Source organism: Eptesicus fuscus, chromosome 2, assembly GCF_027574615.1.
Source record: "Eptesicus fuscus isolate TK198812 chromosome 2, DD_ASM_mEF_20220401, whole genome shotgun sequence".
In the NCBI taxonomy this organism is placed as follows: domain Eukaryota; kingdom Metazoa; phylum Chordata; class Mammalia; order Chiroptera; family Vespertilionidae; genus Eptesicus; species Eptesicus fuscus.
The window spans coordinates 44,418,958-44,434,151 of NC_072474.1; the positions used below are offsets into that span (position 1 = coordinate 44,418,958).

The 15,194-nt window shown below is 38.0% G+C and overlaps 1 protein-coding gene across 1 annotated transcript in view; it reads right to left on the minus strand.

Annotated features, from left to right (window-relative positions):
* GSTCD (glutathione S-transferase C-terminal domain containing) overlaps nucleotides 1-15,194 on the minus strand; it is a 129,760-nt gene that overhangs the window by 28,976 nt on the left and 85,590 nt on the right. Inside the window, exons 6-8 of the mRNA XM_054726847.1 lie at nucleotides 4,917-5,032; nucleotides 4,715-4,759; nucleotides 2,397-2,525 (exon numbers count right to left, since the gene is read on the minus strand). Of these exons, the coding sequence (XP_054582822.1) occupies nucleotides 2,397-2,525; nucleotides 4,715-4,759; nucleotides 4,917-5,032 (290 nt within the window). The remainder of the gene's footprint in view (nucleotides 1-2,396; nucleotides 2,526-4,714; nucleotides 4,760-4,916; nucleotides 5,033-15,194) is intronic.

Consider the following 15,194-nt stretch of genomic DNA (forward strand, 5'->3'; position numbering starts at 1 on the left):
GAGAACAGAGGTATTGAAACACACAGTAAATCAGGTCTTGAAAGTATAATCCAGTAAAATAAGTTTTCACAATAATGAAGATTATTTATTCAACACTAGGCAAGAAGCCAATAAGAAACCATTTTTATCCCTCCACCCTCTGCTCCTCTAGCAACCATCAGTTTGTTCTATGTGTGTCTATGAATCTCTTTCTGTTTTGTTTGTTCATTTATTTTATTTTTAGATTCTACATATAAGTAAATCATATAGTATTTGCCTTTCTCTGTCTGACTTATTTCACTTAGCATACCTTCTAGTTCCAACTGTGTTGTCACAAATGGCAAGATTTGATTCCTTTTTATAGCTGTATAATATTCCATTGTATACACATTCTACATCTTCTTAATCATTTTATCAATCAATGGACACTTAGGTTGCTTCCTATCTTGGCTATTGTAAATAATGCTGCAATAAACATAGGGGTGTATATATCTTTTCTAATTAGTGTTTTGTATTTCTTAATAAATAGGCAGACATGGGATTGCTGGATTGTATGGTGGTTCAATTTTCAATTTTTTGAAGAATCCGCATACTGTTTTCCACAGTGGTTTTACCAATGTACATTCCCACCAAAGTGCATTAGTGTTACCTTTTCTCCACATCCTCACCCACACTGCTTACTTGGTGTCTTTTTTTTTTTTTTTTTTTTAACATCCAGTCCAATAGGAATGAGGTGATATCTCAGTGTGGTTTTGATTTTCCTTTCCCTGATTAGTGATGTTGAGCATCTTTCTCATATTCCTGTTAGTCATCTGTATGTTTTCTTTGGAAAAATGTCTATCAGGTCCTATAAGCCATAGAAGGATAAAGAGACATATAGCCAATAGGCTGGGGATTTTGTAAATTGAGAGGGGAATAAATGGGCAGCAATGTCTCGCTACTTGGTACATTCTGCCTGGTGTGCTAGTAACATGGCACTGTCTCAATAACTCATTTCATGGAAGAAGCTTTAATCTTTTCCTCAATGTTTATGTGCACTTTAAGCTGCACATAAATATATATTTATTGTGAATTTACTGGATCAGATGTCAGCATTTTCCTGAATTTCCTTATGAACAGTTCTACCTTATTAATAGTTTTCTTAAAGTTTACTTCTCTTTTTATAGGCTACTTGAGAGAACCAACCTAGATTGTATCTACAAAGGAAACAAATTACACACTTTTTAGGCTGTAAAAAATAGCAACAAACCCCACAAATTTTAGTAGCTAATATTTAAGAAATGACCTTCATTGGAAAAACATCAGACACTACCAAAGGTCTGAGCATCTGAACCTGGACAAGAGTTCCATCTAGAAGAGCTCACTGAGTCTGTCATGTGAACACATACAGCTAGAAATGCATACTACCACAACCTTCCTGGAAAGTGATTTGGCAAATGTATTAAAAGTCTTAAATATCTTGATGCATAAGATATTCATCATCATAATAATTACAGTATAACAACATGAATAAAAAAGAAACATGATTAATTAGTATGGAAAAGATTTAACTAAAGCAGGATCGATGAAGTATAATTTCAACGTTAGCATATGTGTTGATATGCATTTGTATGGTTACATAAATATCTAAAGAGCAAAGTTTTTTTTTTAATCAGGTATTAATCTCTCAGTAATCGAAGTACAGATGATTCATCTTAATAGTATTATGTATTTTTCTCTATGGAGCATAGAGTCCTATAAAAATCAGGAAAAATTTATTGAAAACAAATACAAGGAATAACAGCAACACTAACATCTTAATGAAATTCAAATTCCACCAGAGCACACAATCTTGGGCTTAAAGAGCTGGTAGAATCACACATCTTAGTCTTTTTAGAAATACTGAATAATAATAATTTGGTCTTAAGGTTTTAGAAATATGATTAACATATTTTCTGTCTCTTGGAAGTTAAAAATACAGGTAAGCTATCAAATCCTAGCTAAAGCAAATACTACTTAAAGGTAACTCTAGTATTTACAGGTTACTAATAAGTTATATTTTTCAATTATCTTTATTTTTCTTTTCTTTCATTACTCTTAAAAATGTAGAATATATCAAGGGAAGTCATCTTCTTAATAGCTATTTTTAAGTACTTGCTATGTGTCAAACATTGTTTTGAGGCACTGGGGATTCTGCAGTGAAGAAAATAAAGTTCTCATCTGGTTGAAGAACAAATGTTATCTCTATCATATAATAATGAAGTGTTATGAATAAAATAATATTCATTAGTATGCTATATTATATAGATAACAGAAAATAAAAGTTATAAATTTCTTAGTTTAGCAAAGAATATAAAAGCATCTCTTTTATTTTCTCTAAGGCGTATCATTTTTCTTACTTTTTAAACTAAGGAAATTGAAATTGTTTTATTACTTACCCCAATATTAAACATTCCTGTAAAATACTCCATATTTGCTTGAATAAACCAAATGTTGCTTAGACCTAGCTCGTCACTTCTCTTCTTAGCACGAATTAATGACAATTCTTTGTTTTCTATTAATGTAACCTAGATTTCACCCAGGAAACAAAGTATATTTAGGAACATAATTCAGACATTAGGGCAAAGTATAATTACTGTATTTCATAGTCTTAATAATATAGAATATATTATATAGATCCTTATCCTGTGCCAGGAAGTATGCTGGAAAATATGGTACAAAAATGAACAAGGTCTTTGAACTCTTGAAGCTTACAGTTGTAACGATATAAGTAAAACAGGCAATTATAACACAGTGATAAGTGTTTAATAAAAGACAAAGTGTGTTATCAGAGCACCTATACCTGATGATTATAGCAGGTTTTATTCAATCAATATGGAAAAGTAGCCCTGCCGCTATGGCTCAGTGGTTGGGCATTGGCACATGAACCAGAAGGTCAATGGTTCAATTCCCGGTCAGTGCACATGCCTGGGTTTTGAGGCAGCCAATCAATGATTCTCTCTCCTCATTAATGTTTCTATCTCTCCTTCTCCCTCTCCCTTTCTCTTTCTCAAAATCAGTAAAAACATATTTTTCAAAAAAATATGAAAAACTAATATATTTACTGAGGCCTGAACAATTAATAGAAATTAGCTGGGGCAATGAAGAAGTGTTTCAGGCAGACAGAGAAACATGTATGAAGGCCCAAGGTGAAAAATATACTGTGTTTGAAGAACTGAGAAAACTGGTATAGCTGGGCACAATGTGTAATGGTGATGGTGGGCATGGGGAGCAGGATGTGGGGGTGGAAATCAGGCTGGAGAGGCAACAGGAGCCAGACCATGGGCGATAAAAGAAGTTTCAGCTGCTGCAATGAATAGTATGGATTAGTGGAGCGAGGCAGAAGGCAGCGCCACCAGTTAGGAGTCTCTCACAGTAATCCAAGCCAAGGAAGATCGGGGAGGACCATCCATTTGGATGGAGAAAAGTGGGCAGAATTGTCACTTTCATCATGATCATTCTTAGTTCTACCCTAATTTTGTCCTCTATCTTGTCTTTATGGGAAAATCCTGGATCCTTTGAATAATAAAACCTGTCAGAGTACCCTGGGTGTCAAAGGCTTCCTTCCCTCTTTCCAGTCTCTGATCCCAGGAGAACTGTTAGGGAGGAAAGAAGACGCCATGTACCGGACTCTGTTTCTACAGGATTCTCATGTATGAGCTTTCTTCCTCTTACTCCAACCATGAAATTGTTGCTTTTTAAAATAATAAAACAGACACCTGCCTGTTTCTCCCAGGAGTCCTTATTTATTTACTCCTTATTTCCTAAGAAAGTAAAAGAATAAGACGAGCCCTCCAATTGCCATCATTCAGATATATGTCATTCACACCAGTCTATGAGTTCTTCCACCTTTTTTTTTTTCTGGGAGTGCAGTAATCATTGTAATTATTTTGTACCTTCTAGAGAGCTCACAAGCAAAGAATGTGCCCCAGTTTAACTGTATGTTTTGAAAAATGACATAAAATTCTAGACTTTTATGTTAAAAGATGATCACTGTGAGGAAATTATTTAATATGGCAGAAGACTAAAACTAGCAAACTTCTAATAAATGGTGGCAATGATTGCATATATAATGGTACATTTCCTTAAACACATATTAAGTAGTCACATTTTAGTACTGTTTTGATGAAAACATTTACAACTATTTGCAATAGGGAAAACTTTCTTGATAGAATATTGAGTGAAAACATAACTAAAATTATATTTGCATTTTTAGATTTTACAACAATAATTATCCTTAAGTACAAGGACGTATTAAGAACATGAGGTGAAAATCATTTCATGGATCAGGGAAGGAGATTGGATTTTGTTTTTCTTTAAAATTTTGTTATGGTTGTTACAATTTTGATACAATGAGTAAAACTCAAGTTACCAAAAGAATATGTTCAACAAGTTTCAGATGCTAGTATTTCCAGAATAAAATTATGCTGATGGTTAAACTAGTTTTATCATTATTTCATTTAGCACTGGAATAGTTATTTATTTTAAAAATTATTTAATATATAACTCTTTTATACAGTTAAAAACTATTGTGATCCTACTTTTTCCTTCAGATTTTGAATCGTAGAAGTTGAGTTCAAAAAAAAAAGAAAATGTCTGCCACACATTTGACCCGGGGGGAACGATTATAAACTCAAAGAGCAGGTATAAGCCAGGCTCAGCTCATTGAATCATGTCGTTTTCCGATGTTTTCTTTTATTTGTTATTCAGACTTTACCTGGCATAATGGCAGCATATGAGCGAGCATAATCCCAAGGTGACCCTAAAAGAGGCAGGAAAAGGGACAAGTTAAAGTTGGTCCCTAAGGCTTCTGCTCATCCTGAGACAACGATCTTGCCAAATAAAAGCATTTCCTTGATTGTAATATAAAGTCACATAGTCTTGGAAAGACTAAAAAGATACATGAAGAGATACCATACCCCACCGCTGCAGAAATCCACAATTCTGTCACCAGGTTTGGCCTGATTTGTCACCACATACACAAGGTTGTTTAACTGTTGCTGCTTTCTCAACGCTCGATCACTGGACATTTTACCTGGGAAAGACAAGAGATGAAGAAAATGAAATGTGTATTCTGTGGGGCTGAGAAGGCGCTAGTAGAATAGACTACCAGCATGCAGGAAGAGGGTTGAATAGATAAATGAACTACAAATTCTGTATAACCCACTAGAAGACTAGAGAAATGGAACCCAGAAATAACCTCTATTTTTGCTTATTTTTACTTTAGTCTTATCCAACTTTTCTTTCAATACATAGTGGCAGAAAATCTATGAAAAAAAAAAGTCTTCTAAAGAAAAAACACAACATGTGAAACATTAAGTTCAGGTCATAAACGAAGTAATTGTTCAATACATGCTTTCTGGATGAATAACAATAGAGACCTATTGTAAAAATTACCTAATTTAAGCACATTGCTTAAATCTCCTTGGAGAAAGGAGATCCATAATAAATAAAAACTTTTTTATTTAACTGGCCCATCCTTAAACTTGATTTTTCTGATTAGGATTCTTGAAACATAGGTGTCGCATTGCCTGAAATATGTCAATGGTTATTATATTTAGAGAGAAACTGGATTTTCCCCTTTCTACTTCGAAGTGTTTTCCTCATGAGTCAGACACAGAAATTTAATGCAATTAGAGATTAGAGATAGGGTATTTCCAAGTATGAAATGCCTTGGGCCTAGCAGCATGAAAACAATTGAACTTTCAAAAGCCATTAGTCAAGCCCATGAATATATCTTCAGAATAATGAATGAAATTACTTGTTTTTACATGTTTCAAATGTACTTTTTAAGAAAATAAAAGCAAGATTAAGAAAATGTAAGAGCATATGTCAGTGATACAGATTAAAAACCCAGATAATCTTTTTTGCTTGATCAAATATTATTTACAGACACCAAGGTTTCCCTGCTCCATTTTCATAGAAAAATAGTATGTTCTTCTCTTTTCTGTTTTTCTTCATCCTTATGTGATTACTAGAGGCTCGATGGACGGAAATTGTGCAAGAATAGGTCTTCCTTCCCCCCAGCTGCCGCACCGGCTTCCCTCTGGCCACCAGCAGGCATCCGGGACCCGGGCTTCCCTCGCAGCCCCAGCTTCGTCCTGAAGGTCATCCAGTCTAATTAGCATGTTATGCTTTTATTATTATAGATATGTATATGTATATATCCCATATAATAAAAGCCTAATATGCTAAGTGTCTGACGGTTTATTCGACCATTCGCTATGACTCACACTGACCACCAGGGGGTAGACGCTCCGACCGGCAGGTTAGCTTGCTGTTGGGGTCCAGCTGATCTGGACTGGGTGAGACATGCTGGACACACCCTGGAGCTCTCCCGTGATCCCTCCCTGGCCCTGAGTGTGCACCAGTGGGGTCCCCTGGCCTGACCTGCGCCCTCTAGCAATCTGGGACCCCTTGGGGGATGTCCACAGGCCAGTCTGAGGGACCCCACCAGTGCATGAATCCATGCACCGGGCCTCTAGTATATATATATATATGTGTGTTTGTGTGTGTGTGTGTGTGTGTGTGTGTGTGTTCTAGTCATATCCATAAATTCATCATTTTCTAGACCGCACATAAAATATAACAAATCTTTCCACATCTTTGCATTTATTTTTCTACCATGTTTTAATAATTGCATAATATTTTATTCACTATATATACCATTACTTATGTAGCCAGTTTCCTATTGTAATGAGTTGTATACATTCTTATTTAGCATGGCCAGATTTCAAGCATGAAGAGCTTTTAAATCAAAAGTCTGGTGATTCTATTTGTGAAGACAATTTCATGTAGCTATAAAAATAATTACTTTCATTTTTCTCTAAAAATATAATTATAGCCTGGCCGTGGTGGCTCGGTGGTTGAATATTGACCTTTAAACCAGGAAGTCACAGTTCGATTTGGGGTCAGGGCACATGCCCAGGTTGCAGGCTCGATCCCCAGAGGGGGGTGTGCAGGAGGCAGCCGATCAATGATTCTCTCTCATCAATGATGTTTCTATCTCTCCTTTCCTCTCTGAAATAAATAGAAATATATTTAAAAATAAAAATCCGCCGAAACCGGTTTGGCTCAGTGGATAGAGCATCTGTCTGCGGACTGAAAGGTCCCAGGTTCGATTCCGGTCAAGGGCATGTACGTTGGTTGCGGGCACATCCCCGGTGGGGGGTGTGCAGGAGGCAGCTGGTCGATGTTTCTCTCTCATCGATGTTTCTAGCTCTCTATCCCTCTCCCTTCCTCTCTGTAAAAAGTCAGTAAAATATCTTTAAAAAATAAAATAAAATAAAAATCCTATATAATAAAAGGCTAATATGCAAATATACCGAATGGCAGAACAACCAGAACTGAACAACTGGTTGCTATGATGTGTGCTGACCACCAGGAGGCGTATGCATGGAACATGTCGGGCATTGGCCGTGACAGGATGGTGGAGCAGGTGAGTGGGAGCGCCAGACCACGGCGGGGCGCCGGTTGCTGTCATCGGGGTGAGCCTCTGGTGTTTACTGAAAATTCTTTGCTCCTGTGTGCCTAGGTCCTGCCCGGTGCTTGCAACTGCTGCCGGTGCCGGAACCACCACTTGCACCCACTGCCAGCCCTGGCCCTGTTCGCACCCGCAGCCAGAGCTGAAGCTGCCATTTGCATCTGCTGCCGGTGCCTGGAGCCAGTCCCAATCGCTCAGCGCCATCAGCGGGTGCGAGTGGTGGCTGCCAGCCCTGATTGCCCTTCAGGGCTTTTCCACCTCCCCCTGCTCCTGAGGGGCAATGGGGGCGGCAGCCGCCTCACGCACCTGCTGCCGGCAATGACCCCACTCTCACCTGGTGCCAGCGTCAGAGCCGCTGCTCATACCCACTGCTGGCACCGGCCCCACTCGCACTTGCAGCCGGTGCTGGAGTCACTGCTCGCACCCGCTGCCAGCACCCAGCACCGATCCGATTGCTTGGTGCCATTAGCAGGTGCGAGCAGCGGCTGCCGGCCCAGATCGCCCCTGAAGGCTTTTCCACCTCCCCTGGCTCCTGAAGGGCAATCGGGGCAGCAGACACCACTCACATCCACTGATGGCCCTGGCCCCACTCGCACTCGCTGCTGGAGCCAACCCCAATTGCTCTGCACTGTCAGTGGGTGCAAGTGGGGCTGGCACTGTCAGTGCGTGGGAGTGGCATCAGCGGGAGCGGGGCTGCTGGCAGAGAGGGGATCAGGGGCCGCAGTGGGAGGGGCCGGGCAGGGGCACAGAGGATGGGTCAAGACTCAGCCCTGTGCCCACTGCAGCTTCGTGGCCTACAGTTCCTTTAAAGGTGCATGAATTCGTGCACTGGGCCCTTAGTATAATTATAAAAAAATTTAAACACTGAGTAAGTGAAAGACTCTGTCATCTTACCCTCTGTGGATAACCAGAGATTTTATGGCAATTTTACAACACATAGCAAAGTTGAAATAATCTTACAATGGACACCTCTATAAACTCCACCTGATTTCTGCCATTAACAACTTACCATACTTGGTTTATTACACTTGTATTCATCTATCCATCTCTCTAATCTCTCTACCCATCCATTCATAAATCTAACTTATTTTTTAAAATAGTTTTATTGATTTTAGAGAGAGAGGAAGTGAAAGAGAGAGAGAGAGAGAGAGAGAGAGAGAGAGAGAGAGAGAGAGAGAGAGAGAGAGAGAGAGAGAAACTTGAATGTGAAAGAGAGAAATGTCAATCAGCTGCCTCCCACACGTGCCCAGACTGGGGGTGGAGCGCGCAACCTGGGCATGTGCCCTGACTGGGAATCCAACTGGTGACCTTTTAGTGCACAGATGATGCTCAATTAACTGAGCCACACCAAACAGGTCCGACTTATTTTTTTTTTTTTTTATGGCAATGCAGTCTTGATTTGGAGGACGAAGAATAAGAACAAGGAAGGGGATGAGAAAGCGGATGGTCAGAATGCAAAAATGGAAAGTATTTTTGAGCCCCTTAGGAGGGCTAGAGTAACAAATGCTATTAAGTGGAGCCACTGTACAGCAAGGAATGAGCACAAGTATTTTAGTCTCTGTTGTGTTTGTAGATTTCTTAACAATTCTTTGCCAAAGGCTTTTCATAATAGAAAGTCAAAGGGAATTATCTTTTGTTAAAAACGAGAAGAAAATATATGTAGTGGAATATCTAATAGCAAGTTCGGTATCATATTTCTATTATTCATTTACCTAACTTGCTTACGTCTGTTCCAAGAGCAAATGTTGAAGATCTGTGTCTATTGCATCTTCACATATAAGGAATCTGGGCTGAAATGAAGGTCGAAGGCAAAGAGTACTTTTCAGGGTTGTGTTTAAACAGGAGACTATTAAGCTGCACATACTATTCACAGAGTAAACTACAAATTATGTCCAGAGGCTTTATAGAAAACTCTAATTAAGCAGTACTCTTTCCAATTCTAATTTTACAAATGTAAAGCTCCTAGAAACATGAACAGGATCTCAAATACAATGAATGAGGTAAGAAAGTGGTATTTTAAGATAAGGCATTAATTAAAAAATCAAATTTGATTTATAGCTGATATTCTTGTGCCGAAGGCACCGTTTAGAAGCATAAATTATAATGTATTTTTAGCTTGACTAAAAATCATGATTCTTTAGGTGTCACCAGGAAAAAACAGCAACCCTCAAGAATCAAATGTTTTGATACAAGTGACTTCACTTGTTCCAGGATGTAATTCTCTCACATTGAAGTCTTCTCCTTGTCTATTCAAGTTAGGAGGAACCTGATGATTGAACACTCTACATTGCCCAGAAAGTACAAAGGTAAAGAAGCCATTTAAAAAGTATATATATTTTTAATGATTTCAGAGAAGAAGGGAGAGGGAGAGAGATAGAAACATCAATGATGACAGAGTATTATTGTGGCTAACTTCTGCATGCCCCCTATTGGGGATTGAGCCCACAAAACAGGCATGTGCCCTGATGGGGAATTGGACCGCAACCTCCTGATTCATAGGTCGATGCTCAACCACTGAGCTATGCTGGCTGGGCAAGAAGCCAATTTTTAAGCCTAATATTAGAAAACTAGTATTTTTTATCACTCAACAAGGCAAAACAAAACAAAAACCATGGATGGAAATTGTGCACATGTGCAACCAGGACACCTACTCAGTCTAATAAATTATGCTCAAGATTAGGCTCTTAATTTTGGGTTTCCTAGTCTGAAACACCAAAGTATTATGCATGTTATAGCTTACTAGGAAAAGGAAAAGTGTTGGGTGCTTTGTATACACATTAGACTTCTATACTAAAGGCTCCTATTTGCTTAAGAAAGAACTTTTGATTTCTTGGCATAAAAACCAGGCCTCTAATGCTTTGGACCCTGTCAGTTTGCGAGCCTGTCAGTCTTCTGCTACTTTCATATCTAAATATCCCTTATATTCTAGACTTTCTGAGTAATGGATAGAGAAAGACAAACACCATATTTCTCACTTACATGGGAGGTTGCCAGATAGGAGGTGAGGGATGGAGGAGAAATGGGTGAAGAGAGTCAAAGGTATAAACTTTCAGTTATAAAATCTTAAGTCATGCGGATGTAATAATAATTGTATTGTATACATGAAAGTTGCTAAGAAAGTAGATTTTCTGTGACTGGAAATGGTGACAGATGTTAACTAGACTTATTGTGATAACCATTTAAAAATATATACAGATATTCAATCCTTATATGGTACAACTGAAACTAATATAATGTATGTCAATTAAATCTCAATAAAAAATAAGAACATATAAAATAATATCTAGGCACAATTAATTATAACATACCAAAAATAAAACCATAAGCTAAATTGCTTCTGTCTCCCTGAAATAGATACAGATAATTTTTCCTAAAAGTACAAAAACTTTGGTCCAATTAAATGGAAAGTGTATTAGGAGGCTGACAGGGACATAACATGAGTTCAATGAAAGTTTAATGAATTTTCTCTGCAATTATAACAAACTGAATTTCAGGGCAGTATGCTAACCTATGCAGGTACTCAGTATGAAACAAGGTAGATATCAATGCTATGCCAGTATTTGTTGAAATAGTAAAAGAAAAAAAGTCAACTATGAAATAGTATTCTGATAACTTTTGTGAGGAAATACAAAAGCAGCCATTTTAAAAGCTATATAAAAAGCTAGAAAGGCAGGAACAAATTCCTAAAAAAATTTATGTGAAGATGCATGAAACTAAGTAGCAATGTCAAATTTACATTTTAGGTTAGGACAACTTTGTTTTAAACTTTAGAGGTGAGTTGTTGGAAATACTAAAAATTTACAATAGTTCTTTCGATTTATCTTTTTAAAGCTTAGTTGCAGGCTAGTATCATTAATCTGATACTGATGTCACAGTGACAATATTCTTGCAATAGTGGATACTAAACATCTGATTTTATTTCCCCTCTTCCTCCCTCCCTAGTCCATTCATACATCCCACAGTGCTGTCTATAAAATCAACAACAGAGTAATAGTGTGAGAGTATTTTTACCCTGATAGTTTTGTTAAGTATAGTATTTGAGAGTTCAGTAATTTTTAAAGATTTTAAAATTAATTTTTAGAGAGAGGGAAGGGAGAGAGGGAGAGAGAGACAGAGGGAGAGAGAGAGAGAGAGAGAGAGAGAAACATCAATATGAGAGGGAAATATCCATCTGCTGCCTCCTGCACAACTCCTAGTGAAGATCAAGCTCTCTAACTGGGCATGTGCCCTGACCAGGAATCCAACTGGCAACCTTTCAGTGTAGCCCAATCAACTGAGCCAGGACCATTCAATAATTTTTAACTGGAAATTCAAAATGTTAAAAAAGCCAATTTATTCCTCTGTAAATTGAGGAATAATGACTTCACAAATATCTTTCTCAATCAATCATTCAACCAATAAACTTGACTTACACAGAACTGTCCTAGACAATGTTAGGGACACAAAGATGTATATTCCTTAGTTTCTGTGCTTTTTTAAGGTTAGAAAATATGTCTTTTTAACCACACTGTACAATGTATTTATAATGAAACTAGTGTCCCAGTGCACGGATTTGTACACATTGAAAGGAAATTAATTAGAAGAAATGTTTTAATATTGCTATCTGCCCTTTCTCTATAATAGAAGTGTCAACCAGATACACAATCAACAATGACAGATTGAAACACACACGTGCGATTGGCGCCAGCAAGAGCTTTATATGTATCGCTCATGTGCGAGTCAACTTAGCCTTTTATATATATATATATATATATATATATATATATATATATATATATTTATATATATATATATATAGAATAAACTTGCTTAATTAGACGTGCTTTCTGATTTAGCTAAACTTTTTCCAGCCCAGTGAAGCATCCCAACTTCTCTTTCAGGTAATTGTCAGCAACACAGCATTAAATAGCAACATGAAGCAGATTATTATTGTAGATCATGCAGGGAGAACAAAGGATAAAATATTTAACTGCAGCTGTGTTTTATTCTGCACAGTAAGAAAACCTGAAGTCATTTTCAAGTTCCATCATTTCTTACTTCTTTTCAGTTGTGTCAAGTTTCTAAGCTTTCTAAATCTTCATTTTCCAGCTAATGAAAAGAAAATAGGGATTCCACTGAGTCTCCTATCTACCTACTCCAGGACTTCTGTGAGGATCAAATGAGATGAGGCACAGGAAAACGCTTCACAGACATTTGGTTAAACTGTAAAATGTTTGCACTTGGCTATAAAGCAAGTCCTGTTCCTAGGCTGAAGTAAGTCCAAGGAGGCTAGTCACTAGGGAGAGGAAGCCAGGCGTTGCTATGTGATGTCATTACCTGGCGCCCACAGCGACCTTTTCCGGGCTGGGCTGGGCTGTGGGCCGCATTTTGCGCCATGTAGTGTTGGCAGCATTGGCTGTGATTTGGTGGGGTGTTGCTCCGGGGTGGTGGCGGGGCCTGTGTCCCACTTACGGGAAGCCAAGTGATGCCGTTTATTTTTAAATAGCAGTGAGTGTCATGGCAGCTCCTGCGCTGAGTGTCTGCCCTGTGGTGGTCAGTGCATGTCATAGCTACTGGTTGGATGGACACTTAACCTTTTATATAGAGAGATTTTAATAACCATAACTTAAAAAATACACATATATTTTCATCAAGTTTCTAAAATGATTGATAATACTTCCTGTTAACATGATGCTCTGAAATTTATGAAGTGCTTGCACATTTGATACATTGTCTATCCTCAGAACTCTATCAGGTTGCCACAGTGGATGATATTGTCCTTATTCTAGAAATGAGGGCATGAATAGTAAAGAAGTTTGCTCAAACAGCACTTGCTAGGAGACACACACAGCTGGTGGCGAAGGTGGGACTCTAACCAAGGAATTCTAACTTCAGGTTCAGTCTTCTTTCCAACATGATCTGCTAATTCTTAAACAGATGACTGATTAATTGTGACTTCACAATTTCAGTGCTGGTGACTTTTTTATATGTGAGAGTTCAAGGACATGAGATGCTTTCTAGAGGGGAAGTAAGGGATTTCCCTAATAATTACATCTTGGGGAAAAAATTAATCCTTCACAGTCAGTCATAAAATGCATTTTACTTCAGTTTTCCCTTTAAATAAAATGTCCAAGAGCAGGCTTGTAAATAAAGAGGATCAATTTAAATTCTGAACTTCAACTTTTGGAATATATCACTAAGGCATTATTTGGGGGTCTCATAGGTCACTCTGTTTAATGGACTGACCTTTGAGTGTCACCCTTTCCAGAAAGAGACCATTTCCCCACCTTGGGACTATAAGCAACCTTTTTTATTTTATAGAAAAGTGACATGGAGAGGGCAAGTAATCAATTTGTTGCAAAATCAGATTATGCAGGAGGAAAGAAATGAAAGATTGGGAAGATCTTGCATGCTACAGTACTGCAAATGCCGACTACAAATATCATGTACCTTCACCCCCCCATATCTATTTTTAGAGCATCTTTTAAAAAGCTGATAACAAAATATTTAGGCAAATGGGGGACAAAAGTTGAGGAAAGTATAGTCACAGTATTTGCCAGATCAAAACCTCTGCTTTGTTTATAGAAGAGATTAGCTACAGTGGATAGTGGGAATTTTAGAACCTCCCTCTTCTTGCTATTTTTTCCCCTCCAAGATGAATTAAACATTCTGACTTCAGAATACCAGATCCCAGAGTTAATTGAATACATATATTTTCATTTCATTCAAATACTATTTACACCACACAAAGTAAACATTAGTTTGCTTTGGAATTCAGTTTTCTAAAGAAGTTCACAATATCTTCCAAGTTGCCCACAGACCAAATTGAAATGCTTTAGAACAAAAATAGGTTAGGTATTTATTTCTTCCTCTTTTTCAGAGGTTTGAGTTAACAACATTAAGGTATTCTAGTAGTTTCATTAACTTTTTAAGATCATTCAAGTACCCCCCCGCCCCCCGTTTTGACTTCCACTGTGGTGGGTTTCACAGTATTTAGGCTAAACTGACACATCTAGTAGCTCGAAGTGGCCAGTGCTAGCTTTTCCAGTCAGGTGATTTTTAAAAATAGCTTCCTTTGTGCATAATATTATCATTCCTATTATGATCTGAAAAAGAGGTTTCTTGGTTTTTGTGTGTGTGTGTCTTGTAATTAAATAAATGAAAATGGCGAATATCTAAGGTGACGTGGCTCCAAATTCTTTGGTAAAATTAATAGTTAACATATGGTACACCCATCAAAAGCTGTCTACCCCCTTGGACCTGAGCTCCAGGACCACTTGACCAGCGTATACAGAGCGACACTGCCTGCTTCTGGCAGCTTCCATGTCCTGTCTTTTGAGAATACAGCACCACATAAGGAAGCCAAGCTTCCCAGCTGATGCTGGGCAGACAAGCTTCCCCACCAAGCCCTACCAAGTTTGCAGATTTGTGAATAAAATCAGGGGTTGCAATTTAAAGGCACTAAGCTTTGCAGAGGTTACTTATGCAGCAATAGATCATCAGAATGATATCCTAACATTGGGCTTATAAGGATTACCATACTAGAGTAGTATTACTGGGGCACCCACTTATATATGAAGTGGTGCTGGGTAGTATGACCATACCAAAATAGAGAATGGTTATTACACCTGAGAGTTAACACTCCCAGGTAGTGGTATTCATTAAAGTTATATACGCATTGCATGAACCTCAAAGGCAGCCTCAAATTCCAGTCCTCCTGTTCCCTTTCTCTATT